This window comes from Miniopterus schreibersii (genome assembly GCF_964146895.1).
Source record: "Miniopterus schreibersii genome assembly, chromosome: X".
In the NCBI taxonomy this organism is placed as follows: domain Eukaryota; kingdom Metazoa; phylum Chordata; class Mammalia; order Chiroptera; family Miniopteridae; genus Miniopterus; species Miniopterus schreibersii.
This window is the reverse complement of record NC_138104.1, coordinates 63,440,019-63,462,313: the sequence shown is the minus strand read 5'-3', so window position 1 is coordinate 63,462,313 and position 22,295 is coordinate 63,440,019. Positions and strand designations below refer to the sequence as shown.

Here is a 22,295-nt window from a genome sequence, read left to right as displayed (position 1 = left end):
AGCACTCTGAGGTCTCTCTCTGCCTACAGGCTGATTAATCTGATTATCTTCATTAGCCTCAGGCTGTAGAAACTCCTCTGGATAGGGCGAGAGGTTTTCCAGCAGGGTGGGGCAATTGCTTCCCTCTAAGGTAAAAGCTGCTTGGAAAGTAAATGTCTGTCTGTGAAAGATGTCCTCTGCAGTATGGGGAATGACTCGGCACAGGAATCCAGAGGGGTGCCCTCTGAGCTCTGTCTCCAGAGCCCATAACCCTAGATTCTCCTCACAAAGCTCCAGTCCACTCTGCCCTCCCTCAGCTGGAGCTCACAGTGAGTGGCTGCACACAAAACTTTGTGCATTGGCTCTTTAAGAGAGTGCCTGCCTTTCCAGCCGCCTCTCCCTGGCAGACAGAAACTCTGCTGCTTTTCACAGCCAGATGTTTTGTGGCCCCTTTTCTCAGTTCTGGTGCTCTTGGCTGAGAAGCCCAGCCTGGGGTTTAGACCCCGGAGTCCTCAGTGGGAATCCCCCACTACTGAGCTCTCCCCCTGGACCTTCAGCTGCTGCCTGTGGGAGCCCAGCCAGCCCTCTCACATCTCACTTCCTACCAGTCTCTATGTGATCTCCATTTTTCCACCTTGGTCATGAGGATTCTCTCCACCTCACCTTCAGTTGCATTTGATTATTCAGAATGGTTTTTCTATATTTTAGTTGCAATTCCAGTTTGGTCCTGGGATAGTGTAGCTTCCACTAAGTCAGCCGCCATCTTTAATCTCCCAGGAACTCCCTTTTCCCTGACTCTCTCTCTCTTGCTGAATTTAAGATTCTGTCCTTTTCTTTGACCTTGGCCATTTTAATTATGATATGTCTTGGTAAGGCCTCTGGGTTTATATTGATTGGGACTTTCTGTGCTTCCTGAACTTGTTTGATTTTTTCCTTTACCAGCTTAGGGAAGTTTTCTGTCATTACTTCTTTAAAAATGCTCTCTATCTCTTTCTTACTATCTTATCCTTCTGCTAATCCTATGATGTGGATGTTGTTACATTTCGTGTTCCAAAGGTGCCTTAAACTATCTTTGTTCATTATTATTATTAGTAGTAGTAGTATTATCATTATTAGTTTTGCTGCCCTTATTGGGTGATTTTTTTGTCCCTTATCTTCCAAATTGATGATTCCTTTCTCTGCTTTGTCCAGCCTACTGTTTATTCCTTCTAATGTGTTCTTCATGTCAGCTCTGGTGTTCTTCCTCTCTGCCTGATTATTTTTCATCATTTCTTCGTCTTTTTTCATGATGGTGAGGATCCGTAGGATCCTTATAACCACTACTTTGAGCTCTGTTTCTGATAAATTGCTTGCCTTCACTTCATTTAGCTCTTTTTCTGCAGATTATTCATGTTCTTTATTTGGGTCCTGTTTCTTTGTTTCCCCAATTTGGCTGTCTCTTTGTGTTTGTTCCTATGTATTAGATAGAACTACTATGACTCCCAGTCTTGGTGGGGTGGCCGCTGGTGGAGGATATTGCCTCAATGTTAATGGCTGCTGAGTGCTCAGGGTAGGTGGCTGCTGAATGTTGGGGTGGCTGTGGCAATTTCTTAAAGTAAAATAACAGTTTGCCTCATCAGTTAACTGTTCTTTCACAAACCATTTCTCTGTAGCATGTGGTGCTGTTTAATAGCATGTTACCCACAGATCTTCTTTCAAATTGGCGTCAGTCCTCTCAAACCCTGCTGCTGCTTTATCCACTAAATTTATGAAATACACTAAATCCTTGGTAGTCACTTCAAGTCTTCACAGCATTTTCACCAGGCATAGATTCTATTTCAAGAAACCAATTTCTTTGCTCATCCATAAGAAGTAATTTCCCATCCTTTATAGGTTTATCATGAGATTGCTGCAATCCAGTCACATCTTCAGGCTCCACTTCTAATTCTAGTTCTCTTACTATTTCCACTACATCTGCATTTACTTCCTCCACTGAAGTCTTGAACCCCTCTAAGTCATCCATGAGGTTTGTAATCAGCTTCTTCAAAAGTCCTGTTAATGTTGATATTTTTATCTCTTTCCATGAATCACAAATGTTCTTAATGATATCTAGAATGGTGAATCCTTTCCAAAAGGTTTTCAGTTCACTTTGCCCAGATCCTTCAGAAGAATCACTATGTATTTCTTAAATAATAAGACTTGAGAGTCGAAATTACTCTTTGATCCATAGGCTGAAGAATGGATGTTGTGTTAGCAGGCATGAAGACAACATTAATCTCATTGTACATCTCCATCAAAGCTCTTGGGTGACCAGGTGCATTGTCAATGAGCAGTATTTTTGAAAGAAATCTTTTTTTCCGTGGAATATGTGTCAACAGTGAGCTTAAAATATTCAGTAGGCCTGCTAGTGTTGCTCAGTGGTTGTGTTGACCTATTAACCTGGAGATAACAGTTCGATTCCTGGTCAGGGCACATTCCCAGATTGCGGGCTTGATCCCCAGTAGGGGGCATGCAGGAGGCAGCCTATCAATGATTCTCTCTCATCATTGATGTTTCTTTTTCTCCCTCTCCCTTCCTCTCTCTGAAATCAATAAAAATATATATATTTTTTAAATTCAGTAAACCATATTGTAAATATGTGTGTTGTCAGCCTGGCTTTGTTACATTTTTAGAATGTGGCAGAGTAGATTTAGCATAATTCTTAAGGGCCCTAGAGGATTTTCAGATGGTGAATGAACATTGGTTTCAACTTAAAGTCACCAGCTTTATTAGCCCCTAATAGGAGAGTCAGCCTCTCCTTTGAATCTTTGAAGCCAGGCATTGACTTCTCTTCTCTAGCTATGAAACTCTTAGATGTCGTCTTCCAATATATGACTGTTTTGTATACATTGAAAATATGTTGTTTAGTGTAGCCACCTTTATAAATTTTCCTAGCTAGATCCTCTGAATAACTTGCTGCTGCTTCTAAATCAGCACTTGATGCTTCAACTAACACTTTTATGTTATGGAGTTGGCTTCTTTCCTTAAAGTTTCAAACTTTTGTTCTGCAGCTTTCTCACATGTCTCAGACTTCATAGAATTGAAGAGAATTAGGGCCTTGCTCTGGATTAGGCTTCAGCATAACGGAATGTCATGGCTTGTTTGATTTTCTATCTATACCACTAAAACTTTCTCCATATCAGCAATAAGACTGTTTCATTTTCTTATCATTGTTATGTTCACTGGTATAGAACTTTTAATTTTCTTCATGAACTTTCCCTTTGCATTCACAACTTGGCCAACTGTTTGACACAATTGGCCTAGATTTCAGCCTCTCTCAGCTTTCAACATGCCTTCCTCACTAAGCTTAATCAGTGCTAGCTTTTCATTTAATGTGAGAGATGTACGACTCTTCCTTTCACTTGAACACTTAGAGGCCATTATAAGGTTATTAATGGACCTAATTTCAATGTTGTTGTGTCTCAGGGAATAGGGAGACCCAAGGAGGAGAGAAACGGATACAGCTGGTTGGTGCAGCAGTCAGAACGCACACATTTTTTAAATTAAATTCACTGTTTGATGTGGGCATAGTTTGTAGTGCCCCAAAACAATTACAATAGTAACAACAAAGATCACTGATCAGAGATCACCACAACAAATACAATAATTATAATATTAATGTAAAAGTTGGACATATTGGGAGAATTACCAAAATGTGACACAGAGATACAAAGTGAACAAATGCTGCTGGAAAAAGGAAGCCAACAGACTTGCTTGATGCACAGATGCCACAGACCTTCAATTTGTTAAAAAAATTATCTCTGAAGTGCAATAAAATAAGTGTGCCTGTACTTCCAACCATAGTTGTATACAAGACTGGTGATGACCTTAGACCTACAGGAGCCCCAGTAAAGAAAGAACTATTGCTTTATTTTCACTAGAGAATATTTAGGAATAAATGTGCTCTCGCACCTTGTGATAGGAAGAGCTTTGGACTGTAAGTCAATTAGGTTTAGTCTAGATTCCACTAGTGCTTCCTCTGTGACCTTGAGCAAATCACTTAACCTTTTTGGACCTCTGTTCTCTTTTTTTTGTCTGGTAAAGTAAGTCCTTTATTTTTTTTTCATTAAATTTATTGGGGTGACATTGGTTAATAAAATTATATAGGTCTCAAGTGTACAACTCTATGATACATCATCTGTATATTGCATTGTGTTTACTACCCAAAGCCCTTTTTTAAAAAATGTCTTTATTGATTTCAGAGAAAGGAAGGGAGAGGGGGAGAGAGAGAGCGAAGCATCAATGATGAGAGAGTTATTGATTGGCTGCCTCCTGCACGCCCCACTGGGGATTGAACCCATAATCTGGGCATGTGCCCTTACCGGGAATCGAACCATGATCTCCTGGATCATAGGTTGATGCTCAAACACTGAGCCACGCCGGCCGAGCTCAAAGCCCTTTCTTTTTTAAAATTCTGAAATGCAAGTAACTACAGTTAAATAAGAGGTATCAAATATATATCCTTAACTTATAAAAAATGCTGTGAAAATAATAGCTTTATGACAAAAAAATCCTTGAGAATACTGGCTGAATGGTGCTTTTTAATGGTAAGAGATAAATTTAGATAGCCATAGTTTTGTGTCTTCAGGTTTCAGCTATTGAATTTGTATTTGGCTTTTTCAGTTCTCTAATAGTGAAATTTTTCTATCTGAGATTGCTACTCATGGGGAAGTAATATAAAGTACATTTAAAGTAACATGTTATGAGCATATTTCTGGTGAGAGGAATAATTGTGGAATCAAAGTTTTTACCTCCCCTCTTCATTGTTTCACCTGCCATGAAGTCAGAATCCAGAACTACATTTATGTTCCAGAGAATATAGTTTGTCAAAGGATATCACATGTAAACTTAGACGCTTAGAACTGAGTAAAATGAACAGTGATCACAGTAAAGGAAAATGTTGAAGGTATTACTTGGTTAAATTCAATGCAAATACTAGAAACATAAAATATGTCTTTATGCTATGCTTCCTTAAACTATTTTGTTTTTACCAGGAGGAGAAAAGCAAAGAGTAGCAATTGCAAGAGCCATTTTGAAGGACCCTCCAGTCATTCTCTATGATGAAGCCACTTCATCGTTAGATTCAATTACTGAAGAGGTAAAGGATGGTGAAAATACAAAGCTCAGTTATCAATGCTTAATTTTTCTCCTTGGAAATTTCAGTAAAATGGCTACATTCTTTTGTATTTTGAGTGAACTTCAGTGGGAGGTGCTATAGAGCAAAATTCCTAGCCATTTTTCCCCAGATAGCAAGTGTTGATAGTAAGAATGCCAGATTGCTTTGAAAGATCACACTGTTAACTTCATTTGCAAATATGCCTTCTTTTGGAACCGTAAGACACCTTATGCTCTTGTTGTATTACCCTTCCATTTTGCAAAGCTGCAGTGATTCTCTAGTCTACTGACAAAGGAAGAAGGTTCTAGTCTTTCTACTGTCACTTAGCACTCATTAAAACAATTCATGTAAATGATTGGTACAGTATACACCAGAAAGCCTTTCACTTATCATGGAGCAACTCACTGAGGTGCAAATCAGGCACACAGAGCCTGTCAGCCTGTGGTGCTGGTATCAATTTATATTCATTTCTCAAGTACTGTGAAATACCAAGATGTTGTGACACTGATGTCATGGTATTACTCATCAACTACATTAGATTTCATAACAACATCTTTCTATTAAATACAGAAGTCTTAACAATAATGACAATTTAATTAATGAATCCCCTTAGTCTACAATTTAAGATAGATAGATGTTAACTGTCAATTGCTTCCATTCACCGATATTTTATTTGAATCCATAGTTAAATCCTAGTGTTGAAGGATAGGCCTAATTTCAGTTTTACAGCATGTATGACATAATATTTGCATATGGAATTAAGATTCAGGGCACATTATTTGATTTGCCATCTGTTTCAAACAGTTTAATTTCTAAATGAATAGTTTATCATAAGGATTTGTTATATTTAAAGGGAACCTTAAGCAGGACCAGACCCCAGTCATAGGCAGAGTAGGAATCTGTTTATAAGAACCTAAAAATATATCCTCCACATTTACTACAAATTAAGATTCGCAACAGTCATTATTTGAGCCATGTAGCTTTATTATCTCACAGAGCATAACCCATTAAGAGGTTACAGAGACAACGCTCCCCCCCTCCAGTGAATGAGTTACCAGCAGATTTGGTAAATTTTAATGGCCCTTTTTAATAGGTCCAGAGAGCACATCAGAGTTTAATTTCTTAAGGGTTAGGAAGTGGGAGTCCCCACAAACATCACCATTTTTCTTAGAATTGACCCTGCACTTTCTTTTCAGTCTACAAATAGTAAAATATAAGGTCTTCTTTTCCTGGGTAACCATGTACTCTTGATAATTTTATTTCTTTAGTAAATACAATGTTTAGAAATATCTGTAGGAAGTCATTTGGTATATCCCCATCTCCCACATGGCTATTTCCATTTAGCTAGCTGTACTTAGACCCAGGTTTCCAAATATAACCATATATATAATATATATATATATTATATATATATATGGCCTAAGATACACACACACTTTACAAGCAGTAAACAAAAATGTATTTTCCAGAATGCATTAAGAAGTCAAAATGGTTTTAAAAAGAAGTTTCCTCAAGTTATACCTTCACAGTTGTCTTTGTCCTTCATTCTGTCCTCTGAGTTTGAACTAAGGAAAAGCAGATGCTCATGTACCCATTGAGTCTTCTATTTTTCTCTTGATCTTTTTTTTTTAAATTTCTGCATTCTACCATTTGAGTCCCTCCTCATTTCATTTTTGCTCTCATTGACCAGATAAACATCATATCTGGATATGCTCCTAATGTCAGTGTATTCAAAGTTATGATTTGTTTGTTTTTAAATATAGAAAATATCCACCTTCTCCTAGACTTTAAAATCTACAGAAATGTTGCTTATCTTAAAGGTATTTTTTTTCATGATAGTATGGTCATATTCGCCTTCCCTTTTTGATCGTTTTTCTCTTATTAGTTATTATTAGATTAAGTCAAATACTTGGTAGTGGTATAAAGTTTATATAATATAAAATTAATTTACATTTACCTAATAGATCTTTTTTTCCTCTTACTCTTCTTGTTGCCAAACTTGCAGACTATTCTTGGTGCCATGAGGGATGCAGTCAAACACAGAACTTCTATTTTCATTGCACACAGATTGTCAACAGTAGTTGATGCAGATGAAATCATTGTCTTGGACAAGGTAAGAGATTTAACTTTAAAGTTTAGTATTTGAAGAACATTGGGAATTTTAATAAACACAAGTGAATGAAATATTTTTTCTAAAGAAATATACAGAATTTGTATTCTTTGAATGAGATTGAATTTTGATAGGGTTCTCTTTTTACCTCCTTTTGATAATAAATAATGGATGTCACATCCAAGAAGGAATAAACTGTATTAACTCACTCTTTGTTGAAGTATTAAAAGCAAAGTTAGATTGGGAAAGCATTAAGTCTTCATATGATAGAAGCAGGTTTTAAAGGGTATATATATTATAAAATAATTTTTCAGCATTCATTTTTTTTCTGTACAGAATCTTTGCTCAGCATCTTTTGCTGTATTTTATATTTTCATTTTTTCTAATATCTGCCCATACATACCCTATGTCTAAAATAAAGTTATCATAAAACAAAGTGGTCATTTTATCTTTTTCCTCATGGGGAAAATAATAAAATGGACAGCCTGCTTTCTCTCTCCTGAGGGAATTACTATAAAAGTGTACTGTCTAAATGTCCTAAACAAATCAGAGTACCACTATTGTGATTAGTGGATTTGAAATTTGTAATAGTTTTTCTTCTTTCTGAAAGGACTTCTCCCCACCCCCTGGTACTTAATGGCTAACATTATTCAAGTTTTCACCTTTCATTCTGCCTTTTCTATGCTTATCTTTCCCTTGTAATAAATAAACCTTCAATTTTTTTATCATTTTGAAAGCTTCAGTATTTCGAGTTATGAGAGAAAAAACATTCTCATATACTTTCTAGATTAAGTTACTGAGAGAGAATTTTTCACACTAAATTTTTTATAGGATGTTCAGTTCTGTGGTGTATATATTATTCCCTTTATAAGTTACCTGTGTACTGGAGACACTAGGTCTTTTTCTTTATTGGTTCATCACTGTTTACATTCATTAGAAAATAAAGTGATTTTTTTCCCCCAGTATGATTCTACCAGAATGTCTTAAATGGGAAATTTTGTGAATATGCTTTATTATCTCATTGATGTTCAAAAATCTAAAATAAAATCTGCTATTTTGTGCTTTTTACTAAACTTTTCCATTTTATTATATTATACAAATAGAGCCTTATAAATATAAAATGTTAGAAGTACTTTAGCAGAGGCATGTGCTTACCTGCCTCTTGCCATGGAGTTGGTTCACAGTATCTAAACAGTTATATCACAACATTGCCACTTGGAGTTTGTATTATAATTGGAACTTATTTATTTATTTTTCTTAATTTTATTCTTGTTTAAAATATTATAGATGTCCTTTTTCCTCCCCAGTGACCCATTCACGCCATCCCATCCCCCTCCCCAGTCCCTCTCCCCACCATTGTCTGTGTCCTTGGGTTGTGTATATATGCATATAAATTCCTTGGTTACTCTCTTCCCCTCCACCCACCCTCCCTTTTCCATTCCTCTGACTTTTCTGATCTATGCTTCCATGTCATTGAATCTATTCTGTTCATCAGTTTATTAAGTTCTTTAGATTCCAAATATAAGCGAGATCATGTGTTGTTTGTCTTTCTCTGCCTGGCTTATTTCACTTAGCATAATTTTCTCCAGATCCATCCATACTGTCCCAAAGGGTACGAGATCCTTCTTCTTTACAGCTGCATAGTATTCCATGGTATAAATGTCTTTTTTATCCACTCATCTACTGATGGGAACTTGGGCTGTTTCCAGATCTTAGCTATTGTAAACTGTGCTGCTATGAACATCGGGGTACATATATTCTTTCAGATTAGTGTTTCAGGATTCTTAGGATATAGTCCTAGAAGTGGGATCACTGGGTCAAAAGGCAGCTCCATTTCTAATTTTTTGAGGAACCTCTATACTGTTTTCCATAGTGGCTACACCAGTCTACATTCCCACCAGCAGTGTAACTAGGGTTCCCCTTTATCTACATCCTCGCCAGCACAAGTCATTTGTTGATTTGTTGATGGTAGCGATTCTTACAGGTGTGAAGTGATACCTCACTGTGGTTTTAATTTGCATCTCTCTGATGATTAGCCATGTTGAACATTTTCTCATGTGTCTCTTGGCCATCCGTATGTCCTCTTTGGAGAAGTGTCTATTCAGGCCCTTTGCCCATTTCTTAATTGGGTTGTTTGTCTTTCCCTTGCTGAATAGTATGAGTTCTTTGTGCACTTTGGAAATTAGCCCCTTTTCAGATACATCTTTGGCAAATATGTTTTCCCAGACCGTGGGGTTCCTTTGTATTTTGAGGCTGTTTTTTGTTTGTTTGTTTGTTTGTTTGTTTGTTTTGTGTGTTTTTTTTGCTATGCAAAAGCTTTTTAGTTTCATGTAGTCCCATATGTTTATTTTTTCTTTTGTTTCTATTGGACTAGGAGATGTATCAGTGAAAATTCCACTACATGGGATCTCTGTGACTTTACTGCCTATGTTTTCTTCCATGATTTTTATGGTTTTATGACTTACGTTTAAGTCTTTTAACCATTTTGAGTTTATTTTTGTGTATGGTGAAAGTTGGAGGTCCAGTTTCATTTTTTGCATGTAGCTGTCCAATTTTCCCAGCACCATTTCTTGAAGAGGCTCTCTTTACTCCATTGTATGCTCTTGCCTCCTTTGTCAGATATTAACCGACCATAATTGCATGAGTCTGTTTCTGCAATCTCTTTTCTGTTCCATTGATCTGTATGTCTGTTGTTGTATCAGTACCAGGCCGTTTTGATTACAGTGGCTTTGTAATATAGTTCGAAGTCTGGTAATGTGATCCCTCCCACTCTGTTCTTTTTTCTCAAGATGGCTGCAGGTATTCCGGGTCTTTTTTGGTTCCATATAAATTTTCGAAATGTTTGTTCTAGGTCTGTGAAATATGCTGTTGGTATTTTCATAAGAATTGCATTAAATTTATAAATTGCTTTGGGTAGTATGGACATTTTAATGATATTAATTCTTCCAGTCCATGAGCATGGTATCTTCTTCCACATGTTTAAATCTTCCTCTATTTCTTTTCTCAGTGTCACGTAGTTTTCTGAGTACAGGTCTTTTACATCCTTCGTTAAGTTTATTCCTAGGTATCTTATTTTTTTAGTTGCAATGGTAAATGGTATTGCTTTTTCAGTTTCTCTCTCTGAAAGTTCATTGTTGGTGTATAAGAATGCCATTGATTTCCAGATGTTGATTTTGTATCCAGCTACCTTGCCAGATTCATTTATCAAATCTAGTAGTACTTTGATGGAGTCTTTAGGGTTTTCTATGTACAGTATCATGTCATCTGCAAATAATGACAGTTTTACTTCCTCCTTTCCAATTTGCATACCTTTTATATTTTCTTCCTGTCTGATGTCTATGGCAAGGACTTCCAGTACTATGTTGAATAAGAGTGGTGAAAGTGGACATCCCTGTCTTGTTCCGGTTTTTAATGGAAATGGTTTCAGTTTTTGCCTATCGAGTATGATGTTGGCTGTAGGTCTGTCGTATATGGCCTTTATTATGTTGAAGTATGATCCCTCTATTCCCACTTTGCTGAGAGTTTTTATTAGAAATGGGTGCTGGATTTTGTCAAATGCTTTTTCTGCATCTATTGGTATGATCATATGATTTTTGTCCTTCATTTTGTTTATGTGATGTATCACATTTATTGATTTGCGTATGTTGTACCAGCCTTGCATCCCTGGAATAAATCCCACTTGCTCATGATGTATGATCTTTTTAATGTATTGCTGGATCCGGCTTGCTAGTATTTTAGTGAGGATTGTAGCATCTATGTTCATCAGGGATATTGGCCTGTAATTTTCTTTCTTTGTAGCATCTTTATCTGGTTTTGGGATTAGGGTGATGCTGATCTCGTAAAAAGAGTTTGGGAGTTTTCCTCTTGAATTTTCTGGAATAGTTTGAATAGAATAGGTGTTAATTCTTCTTTGAATGTTTGGTAAAACTCGCCTGTAAATCCATCTGGTCCAGGACTTTTGTTTGCTGGGAGTTTTTTTGATTACTGCTTCAATTTCATTCATTGTTATCGGCCTATTCAGGTTTTCTGCCTCTTCTTGATTCAGCTTTGGAAGGTTGTATGCTTCTAGGAATTTGTCCATTTTTCCTATGTTGTCCAATTTGTTGGCATATAGTTGCTCATAATATTTTCTTACAATCCTTTGTATTTATGTTGGGTCAGTTGTTATATCGCCTCTTTCATTTCTGATTTTATTTATTTGAGTCCTCTCTCTTTGTTTCTTAGTGAGTCTGGCTAAAGGTGCATCAATCTTACTTACCTTTTCAAAGAACCAGCTCTTGGTTTCATTGATTTTTTTTTTTGTATTGTTTTTTTAGTCTCTATGTCATTAATCTCTGCTCTGATTTTTATTATTTTCTTCCTTTTACTTCCTTGGGGCTTTTCTTGTTCTTCTCGTAGTTCTTTTAGTTGTTCTGTTAGATCGTTCATTAGATTTTTTTTTCTTATTTCTTGAGATAGGCCTGTAATGCTATGTATTTTCCTCTCAGGACTGCTTTCGCCATGTCCCATAGGTTTTGGGTTGTTTTCTGTTCATTTTCGTTACTTTCCATGAAGTGTTTGATTTCTTCCTTGATCTCCTTGGTAACCCATTCATCGTTTAATAACATGCTATTTAGCCTCCATTTGTTTGAATATTTTTGAGTTTTTTTTATAGTGGTTGATTTCTAGTTCCATGGCATTGTGATCCAAGAAGATGCTTGATATGATTTCAATCTTCTTATATTTGTAGAGACTTGCCTTGTGCCCTAACATGTGGTCTGTTTTTGAGAATGTTCCATGTACACTTGAGAAGAATGTGTATTCTGCTGCTTTGGGGTGAAATGTTCTATAAATGTCAATTAAATCCTTTAGGTCCAGTGATTCATTTAAGATCTGCATTTTCCTGTTGATTTTTTGTCTTGATGATCTGTCCAATGCTGACAGTGGGGTGTTAAAGTCCCCCACTATGATTGTGTTGCTGTCAATCTCCCCTTTGAAGTCCCCTAAGAATTTTTTTATATATTTAGGTGCTCCTGTATTCGGTGCATAAATGTTCATAAGGGTTATTTCCTCCTGTTGGATGGATCCCTTTAGTAATATGTAGTGACCATCTTTGTCTCTTGTTATGGTCTTTAGTTTGAAGTCTGTTTTGTCTGAAATAACAATTGCTACTCCAGCTTTCTGTTCCTTTCCATTTGCATGGAATATTTTACTCCATCCCTTCACTTTTAGCCTGTGTGAGTCTTTTGCACTCAGGTGGGTCTCTTGTAGACAGCATATATTTGGGTCCTGTTTTCTTATCCATTCAGCTACCCTGTGTTTTTTGATTGGACCATTTATTCCATTTACATTTAAGGTTACTATTGATATCAACTTATTTAATGCTGGTTTCCCCCTTTATGCTGATGTACCTTTCTCTCGCTATTCCTTCTTTTTCTTAAAGCAGTCCTTTTAGCATTTCTTGCAGTGCAGGTTTGGTTGTACTGAACTCCTTTAGCCTTTTTTTGACTGGGAAGCTCTTTATTTCACCTTCAATTTTAAATGATAGCCTTGCTGGATAAAGCAATCTTGGTTGCATGTTCTTGCTTTTCATTACTTGCAGAGCTTGATGCCACTCCCTTCTGGCCTGAAGAGTCTCTGTTGAGAAATCAGCTGTCAGCCTTATGGGGGTTCCCTTGTAGGTTGCTGCTTGTCTCTCACTTGTAGCCCTTAACATTTTCTCTTTGTCCTTGACATTTGCCATTTTAATTATGATGTGTCTTGGAGCGGGTCTCTTTGGGTCCCTCTTGTTTGGAACCTTCTGTGCTTCCTGAACTTGTGTGGCTTTCCCTTTGCCAGGGTAGGGATGTTTTCTGTCATTATTTCCTCCACCAAGTTCTCTATCTCTTGCTCTCTTTCCCCCCCTTCTGGTTGTCCTATAATGTGAATGTTGTTTCGTTTCATGTTGTTCCAAAGCTCCCTTAGACTGTCCTCATGCTTTTTAAGTGTTTTTGCTACTCTCATTGAATGATTTTTTTTCTATCTTGTCTTCTAAATCACTTATTCTATCCTCTGCTTCATTGAGCCTGCTTATAATTCCATTGTATTTTTAGTATCAGATACAGCATTCTTTATTTCTGTCTGATTTTTGTTCATGTTATATATCTCTTTTTTAATGTTTTCCCTTAAGTCCTCGATCTGATCCTCTATTGCCTTTCTTTTCTCAATAGGTTCCTTGAGCATCTTCATAATCAGCACTCTGTACTCTGTTTCTGATAGCTTACTTAACTCCATCTCATCATAGACACTTTCTGGTGATATTTCCTTTTCTTTCATTTAGGGGTTATTTCTTTGTCTCCTTATTTAAAAGTCTTAGTGTGTTTATCTATTTATTAGATATATTTGCTGTCTCCGCATCTCTTAGGGTGGAATTTTGTCTAGTAAGTCCAGTGGAGCCCAGGGGGGTGTTCTCCTTATACTTCTGAGCTCTTTGCTCTAGGCATGTCCCTTTTATGGTTGTTCCTTTTGTGGTTTCTTTATGTTCTCCTGTTGTGGTTGCATCTAGATTGTCGTTAACCGGTCCTTGGGAGCACTCTCCTCTCAGGTTGGCTAACGATGTTTCTCAGCCCCAACTTTGTCTTGTTAGCTGTTGTACGGGTGCTGGCAAGGCAGTACAATACACAATTCAGCTTTCAGGAAACAAGGGGTATCTTACAAAATATCTTGACAGTCACAATGAAAACAACTGGAACTAATTTATTAATGATTATAGCACATATATTTAAAATCTCTTTGGGTTCATAATTTGATGGTTCTGTAATTGCATGATCATGAAGATCAGGGATCTTTATTTTCTAGTGAAACTAATGTCACCTCATTTGTTCTGTCAGTAGTCTCTTATAGTATTAATGTTGAGTCTATGTAATAAATAGCATTCCCACCGTGGCCAGTGTTGCTCAGTGGTTAGAGTGGTGGCCTGTACACCAAAGGGTCCAGGATTCGATTTCTGGTCAAGGGCACATGCCTGGGTGGCAGGTTTATGAGGTAACCAATTGAAGCGTCTCTTATATCAGTGTTTCTCTTCTCCTTCCCTTCCACTGTCTAAAAATCAATGGAAAAACTATCCTCAGGAGAGGATTAATGCAAAAAGAGGAAATAGCATTTGCAGTGTCCTACCTCACCCCACACAACCTGGTGATTACCCCTTCCCAGCCGTGGCAAGAGGCTAGGTTTTTGTTTGTCTGGAAGTTGAGTCAGAGAGGCTCTGGACATATGAAAGTTACTAAGCAAATTAACAAAGGGGGTGAGATTAACTGAGAATCAAAACAAAGCAAAAGAACTAGACCACAGACCCTCTTGTGCCACTGGCTCCAAGAACCTTTCCAACCTGTTGTTTACTTCTACTATTATCACTCCTTCCCTCTTTATCAGATAGTTGGAGGATTGTTCTCTGGAGGCAAAAAAGCAGCTCCATAATAAGATATTTGAATTTGAGTACCCCAACAAAATGACTGTTGAAAAAGCCAGTCCCATGCACACAGTTTCCAGTCAGCTTTTTAATGCAAAATTTTTAAGTGTCAGTGGATAATAAAGGAAGACCTACAAGACAAGCAAAAAGAAAAAAAGAAAAAAAACGAACTCAGTAGAAAATGTAAACAATGCAGTGAGCATAAGAAAACAAATATATAGTTACTCTTAGAGATCATGGAAAATACAGCATTTCTCAAATAAGGAAAATGCTATAAAGAAAAAAGTAAAGGAGATTTCAATGGGACTAGTTTTGGAATGTTATTAATTGAAAGACAAAATGATGCAAAAGAGGAGATAGTATGCTACTTATTTTAGGGAGGATAGGGGGAAATGAACAAATGTATATTTACTTATTTCTTCAAAAAGAAACTCATGGAGGATAAACTAGAAACTAAAGAAATTGGCTCCCTACAGGGTGGGGACAGAAAAGGGGTAGGAGAGAAAGGGATGAGAACAAGAGTTCTGATTTTACTTTTCATATTATTTTTACTTTTGAACCATGCTAATATTTTCATATATTCAGAATTTTTAAATCAACCATTATGGGGGGAAACGAAAACTGTATACAAACAGAAAGAAGTGAAAATAATTGCATAACACGATTCAGGTCCAGGGTGGTGGCATAGGAGTACAGTGAGCTCTCCCTTTCCCATAAACACACTGAGTGTACACCTATATTTATAGCAGTTCCTCCTGAGACAGCTGAGGGTTAATTGAACATTTTCTGAACAATAAAGGAGAGAGACCACGTAGAGAAGGTTGGGGAACTGTGAGACCTTTCTAGGATCTGAGCAAACTTCAGGATAAGAGGAATCTGTGAGTGCCATTGTTTTGTCTCCCTCCACTTGGATAATGCAGGCAGGAGCTCTATCTATGTGCTCTGACTGACCTATAAGGCCACCTTAGTGTATTCCTGGCCACCCCACCTGGAGCTGGATCCAGCAGTAACAACAGGGTGCTTTCATGTGCATACACAGGTTCCCCCACCTGGAGTTTGATTCAGTGGGTCCTACAGGGTGCTGTGGTACATGTATTAGGCCACTGCTATGTGTTCCCACAGTTCTGCCCTGCTATGACTGTTCAGTAGGCAAACAGCTGGAACAGCAGGGAGCTATTGCACATGTGTGCACACCAGGCTGTCTTGCCCCTATCCCACTCTGGCCAGGCTACAACCCAGGTGCCACGTATACCGGTCCCGACTTGAACACCCTACCTAAACCTCTGGCACCCTGTCTACATAAAGGCCACTTCTACACAAGACCAGATTGGGAAAGGTACCTATCTTATCTATAATATAAGAACAAACAGAGAATTTCAAGCAAAATAAGAGTAATATGCTCCAAATGAAGGAAGAGTAAAACCCAGAAAAAATGCGTAATGAAATGGAGATAAATAATTCCCCTTATAAAGAATTCAAAAGAATGACATTAAGGACACTGAGAAAACTTGGGAGTACAATAGAGAAACTCAGAAAGAACTTCAGAAGAGAGTTAGAAAATATAATAAAGAACCAATCAAAAATACAGAATACCAGAACTGAAATGGAAAGCACATTAAAAGGAATTGACAGCAGATTTAATAAAGAAGAACAGAGTAGTGACTGGAAGACTAAGAACAGTGAAAAGACAAAAGGATTTTTTCTATCAGAATAGCAAAAAGAAAAAAGGATTTTCAAAAACATGGATAGTATAAGGGGCCTTTAGGACCACATCAAGCCCCCTCTGATACACGCATTATAGGGATACCAGAAGGAGAAGAGAGAGAAAGGGGCAGAAAGTATATTTCAAGAAATAATGGCTGAGAGCATTCCTAATCTGGCAAAGGAAACAGACATTCAGGTCTCAGAAGCACAGAGTTCCAAACAAGATGAACCCAAAGGCCCACACCAAGACATATTGTAATTAAAGTGGCAGAAGTTAAGGATAAAGAGAGTCTTGAAGACAGCAAGAGGAAAACAAGTCACATACAAGGGAAGACCCATAAGTCTATATCAGCTGATTTCTCAAGCCAGAAGGGAATGTCAGGGAATGGTTAAAGTGCTGAAAGAAAGGAAGTTGCAACCTAGAAATACTGTACCCAGCAAGTTTATTGTTCATAATTGAAGAAGAGATAGTTTTCCAGACAAGCAAAACGAAAGGAGTTCATCACCACTTACCCTGCTTTACAAGTCATCTTAAAGGGCCTTTATGCAGGAAAGGCCATAACCAGAAATAAGAAACTACAGGAAAGAAAAAAATCTGACAAGTAAAAGCAAATAGAGAATTAACAGTGAATGAGTCACTTAAAAAGTTGAAGGTTAAAAGACAGAAATAGCAAAATTAACTGTAACTACAATAAATAATTAGAGGATATACAAAACCAAAAGATACACAATATGACGTCAAAAACATAAATGGTGGAATGATGAGTAAATTGCTGGTGCTTTCAGGATGTGTTTGAACTTAAATGCCTATCAGCTTAAAATAGACTGTGATAGGTATAGATGTATATATATGCACCTCATGGTAACCTCAGATCAAAAACCTAGAAAATACACAAAAAATAAAGAGAAAGGACCCCCCCCTCCGAAAAAAACACACAAAACACTAAAGAAAACTAGCAAGTCTAATGGAAAGAGACTGAAGGAACAGAGAACTGCAAAACAACCAAAAAACAAACAACAATAAGCACATTCCTATCAATTACTTTAAATGTAAAGGGACATTAAATGCCCCAGAGACATAGGGTAGCTGAATGGATTTAAAAACAAGACCCACTTATATGTTGCCTACTAGAGACTCATTCCAGATATAAAGACACACAGACTGAAAGTGAAGGGATAGAGAAATATATTCCATACAAATAGAAATGAAAAGAAAGCTGGGGTAGCAATACTCACATCAGACAAAATAGACTTGAAAACTAAGTTTGTAAAAGGAGACAAAGCCATTACATAATGATAAAGGGGTCAATCCAAGAACATATAACTATCATTAATATCTATATACCTAACATAGGAGTACCTAAATATGTAAAGCAAGTAATAACAGACATGAAGTTGACAGCAATACAATAATAGTAGGGGCCTTCAATACCCCACTATCAATATTAGATCAGATAAAAAATCAATAAAGAAATGGTCTTAAACGTCACATTAGATCATATCAACTTAATAGATTTTAAAGAACACTTCACTCAAAAACTGCAGAATATACATTCTTCTCAAGTACACATGGAACATTCTCCACAGTTGATCACGTTAGGCCACAAAACAAGTCTCAGTTAATTCAATAATATTGAAATCATATCAAGCATATTTTCCAATCTAAATTGTTTGAGACTAGAAATCAACTACAAGAACAAAAAGAAAAAACAATCACATGGAGACTAAACCACATGCTACTAAACAACCAATGGGTCAAAATGGAAATCAAACAGGAAATCAAAACTACCTTGAACCAAATGAAAATGAAAAATACTGCTCTGAAAAGTTTTTGTAATACAGCAAAAGCAGTTCCAAGAGGGAGGTTTATAGCTATACCAGCCTACCTCAGGAAACATGAAAAATCCCAAATAAACAACTTACCTTTATACTTAAAGGAACTAGAAAAAGAATAATAATCAAAACCCCAAGTAAATAAAAGGAAGTAAATAATAAAGATTAGAGCAGAAATAAATGAATTAGATACTAATAAGCAATAGAAATGATCAATGAAACTAAGAGATGGATCTTTAAAGGATAAACAGAAATGACAAAACTTTAGCCATCCTCATCAAGAAACAAAACAAAAACCCAAATAAAATCAGAAATGAAAGAGGGCAGGTTACAGCCAACACCACAGAAATACAAAGGGTTTTTATTAAAGAATACTATAAATACAATAAGTAATATGCCAGCAAATTGCAGAAGCTAGAATAAATAAATACATTTCTAGAACATACAACCTCCCAAGACTGAACCATGAAGAAACAGAAAATCTGAACAGACCTATAACTAGCAAGGAAATTGATGCAATAATGAAAAAACTTCCAACAAGCAAAAGTACAAGATCAACATAATATTGGAAGCCTTATAGCCACACAATCACACAAGAAAAAGAAACAAAAGGCATCCAAATTGGCAAGTCAGAAGTAAAACTGTCACTATTTGTAGAGCCCATGATACTATATATAGAAAACCCTAAAGACTCCACAAAAAAATAATGGAATTAATAAATGAATTCAGTCAAGTAACAGGATACAAAATTAATATACAGGAATCTTTCATAACTCTGTACACTAATAACAGATGATCAGGAGAAATGAAGAAAACAATCACATTTACAATTGTAGCAAAAAGAATAAAATACCTAGGAATAAATTTAAACAAGGAGGTGAAAGATCTGTACTCTGAAAACATTGAAGAAAGAAAGAAATTAAAGAAGACACAAATAATGGAAGGATATACCATGCTGATCGATTGGAAGGATTCATATCATTAAAATATATTTACTACCCAAAGTAATCTGTTGATTCAATGCTGTGTTATCCTCACTAAAATACCAATGGCATTCTTTTCAAAACCAGAACAATTAAATTGAACTACCAAAGACCCCAAATAGTCAATACAATCTTAAGAAGAACAAAGTTGGATGTATCGTGCTCCCTAGTTTCAAACTATATTATAAAACCATAATAATCAAAACAGTGTGGCATTGGCACCAAAGCAGACACATCAGTGGAGCAGAATAGAGAATCCAGAAATAAACCCTCACTTATACGGTCAATTAATCTTTGACAAATGGGCATGAATATACAATGGAGAAATGGCAGTCTCTTCAGTAAGTAGTGCTGGGAAAACTAGACAGATACATGCAAAAAATGAAACTGGATTCTTTTCTTACACCATATACAAAAATAAACTCAAAATGGATTAAAGACTTATGTAAGACCTGAGATCATAAAACTTCTGCAATGAAACATAAGTAATAAACTATTTGTCTTCATTTATAATCATATATTTTTGGATATGTCTCCTTGAGCAAGAGAAACAAGAAAAAAAGAACAAATGGGAGTCCATCAAACTAAAAACCATCTGCACAGTGAAGGAAACCATCAACAAGACGAAAAGGCAACCTACTAAATGGGAAAAGATATTTGAAAATGGTATATCCTATTAGGCATTGATATACAAAATATATAAGGAGCTCATACAACTCCATACCAAAAAAGAATCCAATCAAAAATCATTACAGGACACGGATTCTTTCTCCAGAGAAGTCATACAGATGGTCAACAGACATGAAAACATCCTCAACGTCACCAATCATTAGGAAAATGCAAATTAAAACCACAATGAAATATCACCTCATACCTGTCAAAATAGGTATTATAAAAAAGTCAACAATTAGCAAGTGTTGGCAAGGATGTGGAGAAAAGGGAACCCTCGTACACTGTTGGTAGGATTATAAATTGTTGCAGCCATTATGGAAAACAGTATTGAGATTTCTCAAAAATTTAAAAATAGAACCACCATATAAATCAGCAATTTCACTTGTGTTTTTATCCAAGGAAAACAAATACTGATTTGAAAATATATATGCATCCCTATGTTCATTTAGCATTATTTACAGTAGACAAAATATGGAAGCAACCTAGGTGTCCATCAGTAGCTGAATAGATAAAAAAGATGTGATCTTTAGTTAGAAAATATGTATTTTCAGTTATTTTGCTAGTTGTATGACTTTTCTCTATGTTTCTCTTGTTTTCGCTTTTTTAGGGTAAAGTAGCTGAACGTGGTACCCACCATGGTTTGCTTGCTAATCCTGGCAGTATCTATTCAGAAATGTGGCATACCCAGAGCAGTCATGTGCAGAACCATGTTAATTCCAAATGGCATGCAAAGAAAGAAAATGTGTCCAAAGAAGAGGAAAGAAAGAAACTACAGGAAGAAATTGTGAACAGTGTGAAAGGCTGTGGAAACTGTTCCTGCTAAGTCACATGAGACACTTTTTCTTGTCTTTTTTTTTGACTGCACATTGGCTGTACTGAAGCAAAATTGTTTTATTAGAAAAATTATATATTCCCATCATCTTATACTCCTGCTTTTAGATAAGATTTATTTGAAAGGGGATTTGAGTTTTATATCTTTCACAATATTTTAAACTATATTTAGCCCCAGATTGTTTCCTTGTTACAGCCTTCATTTTGCTCAAATCATAATTTTTGTTACTATTTGTTTTTATCCCATTTCCATTTTTGAGGCCTGATAGCCATTTGATGATATCCATAAGCAGATCAATCAGATTGGTTTCCATATTTTATAGTTTTTAAAACCTCCTTTATGCTGACAATTTAGGTGGGCAGTGTCTGATTTTTAACATTTAAAAAAAAAAGGTTAGTTGCTTTTCTTCCCCACCATCCCCATTGAAATACTTCTATGATAGATATCTATACTTACATTTTCAGTGTTTTCCGCTATAACCTTTTTGAGGAAAAACTTCAATTCTCATGTTATGTAGAATGTTCTTTGTCATTAACCAGAATTGTAACTATCATCTAGTGGTGAGAATTTTATTTTTTCCACCAAAATGAGATACTGCTTTTGTTTTGGACCAAAATTTACATATTTCTCTTTAAAGACTTAAAAACCCTGATGTAATTTGAGATTTGCCATACTGGGAGTGATTGCTTAGAAAGTTAATTGCCTTTTCTGTTTCCATCTTAAATATACTGCTTTTGTTATCCAAAGTTATACAAAGAAACATGTAAATGAGATATGTGCATGCATGTGTGTGTATGCACTCACACATGAATATAGCAACATCCACTTAAAAATTCTTAGAGACCTTTAGATAAATAGAAGAGGGTTAGATGAACAGGACTCTAATCTGTATTTACACTTCCGAGTTACTTTATTTCCAGATCTTCTCTTCCTTTTTCAGTAATTTAATGAGTCCCTTTAAGCTTGATTTAACAAGAAGGAGCCCAAATGAAATATTCGTTTTACCTGCTGGAAAGAATTAATAAAATGTTGATATATATTCACTGAGAAAGCTCTTCTTTTATAATTTGAATTTGCTTTTATTTGTTTGGTAGTAATCATTCAGTTTGAAAAACTGTGTATCTCTTGACCAACCACATGACTGTATAAAATAAGGGCTTTATTTCTCAGAAAAGATTTTACAGCAGTTATTTTATTGGTTTATGGTTTCAATGTGTTTTAAATGATAATTTAGTATGGGTGAGACTAATGTTTTTTTGTTTTGCATTGTCATTTGTAGGTGGATAAACTTATCTAATTTGAGTATCCAGTTTTGTTATATAAAGGCAATTTGATAAGTAGCTTGCAGCCAGTATTCACAGTTAGTCTTTGACACCAGAGTAAGTGATGCAGGATCTTGCTTTTGAAGTTGTAGTTAACACTGAGATGCATAATTAACTGTAAAATGGGGGGTGGGGTGGATATTTCTTACTCTGAAGTCATAGACATCATTGATCTTCTGAAGGAAAAAAAAAGCAATTCCTTTGAATAAATCAGCTGTGTTACTAGAAATGTGGTTAGTCTAGATAGAAATTTTGCTTTTGTTAATTCCTTCTATACATTTCCAATGATGCCAATGGAGA

At 36.1% G+C, this 22,295-nt stretch overlaps 1 protein-coding gene across 2 annotated transcripts in view; it reads left to right on the top strand.

The window, feature by feature from the left end:
- Positions 1-21,716, top strand: part of ABCB7 (ATP binding cassette subfamily B member 7) — a 124,150-nt gene extending 102,434 nt beyond the window's left edge. For both annotated transcript variants that reach the window (XM_081125833.1, XM_081125834.1), the window contains 3 exons: positions 4,992-5,095; positions 7,119-7,226; positions 20,449-21,716. In XM_081125833.1, the coding sequence (XP_080981959.1) occupies positions 4,992-5,095; positions 7,119-7,226; positions 20,449-20,664 (428 nt within the window). In that variant the 3' untranslated portion in view covers positions 20,665-21,716. The remainder of the gene's footprint in view (positions 1-4,991; positions 5,096-7,118; positions 7,227-20,448) is intronic.
- The last annotated feature ends 579 nt before the right edge of the window (positions 21,717-22,295 follow it).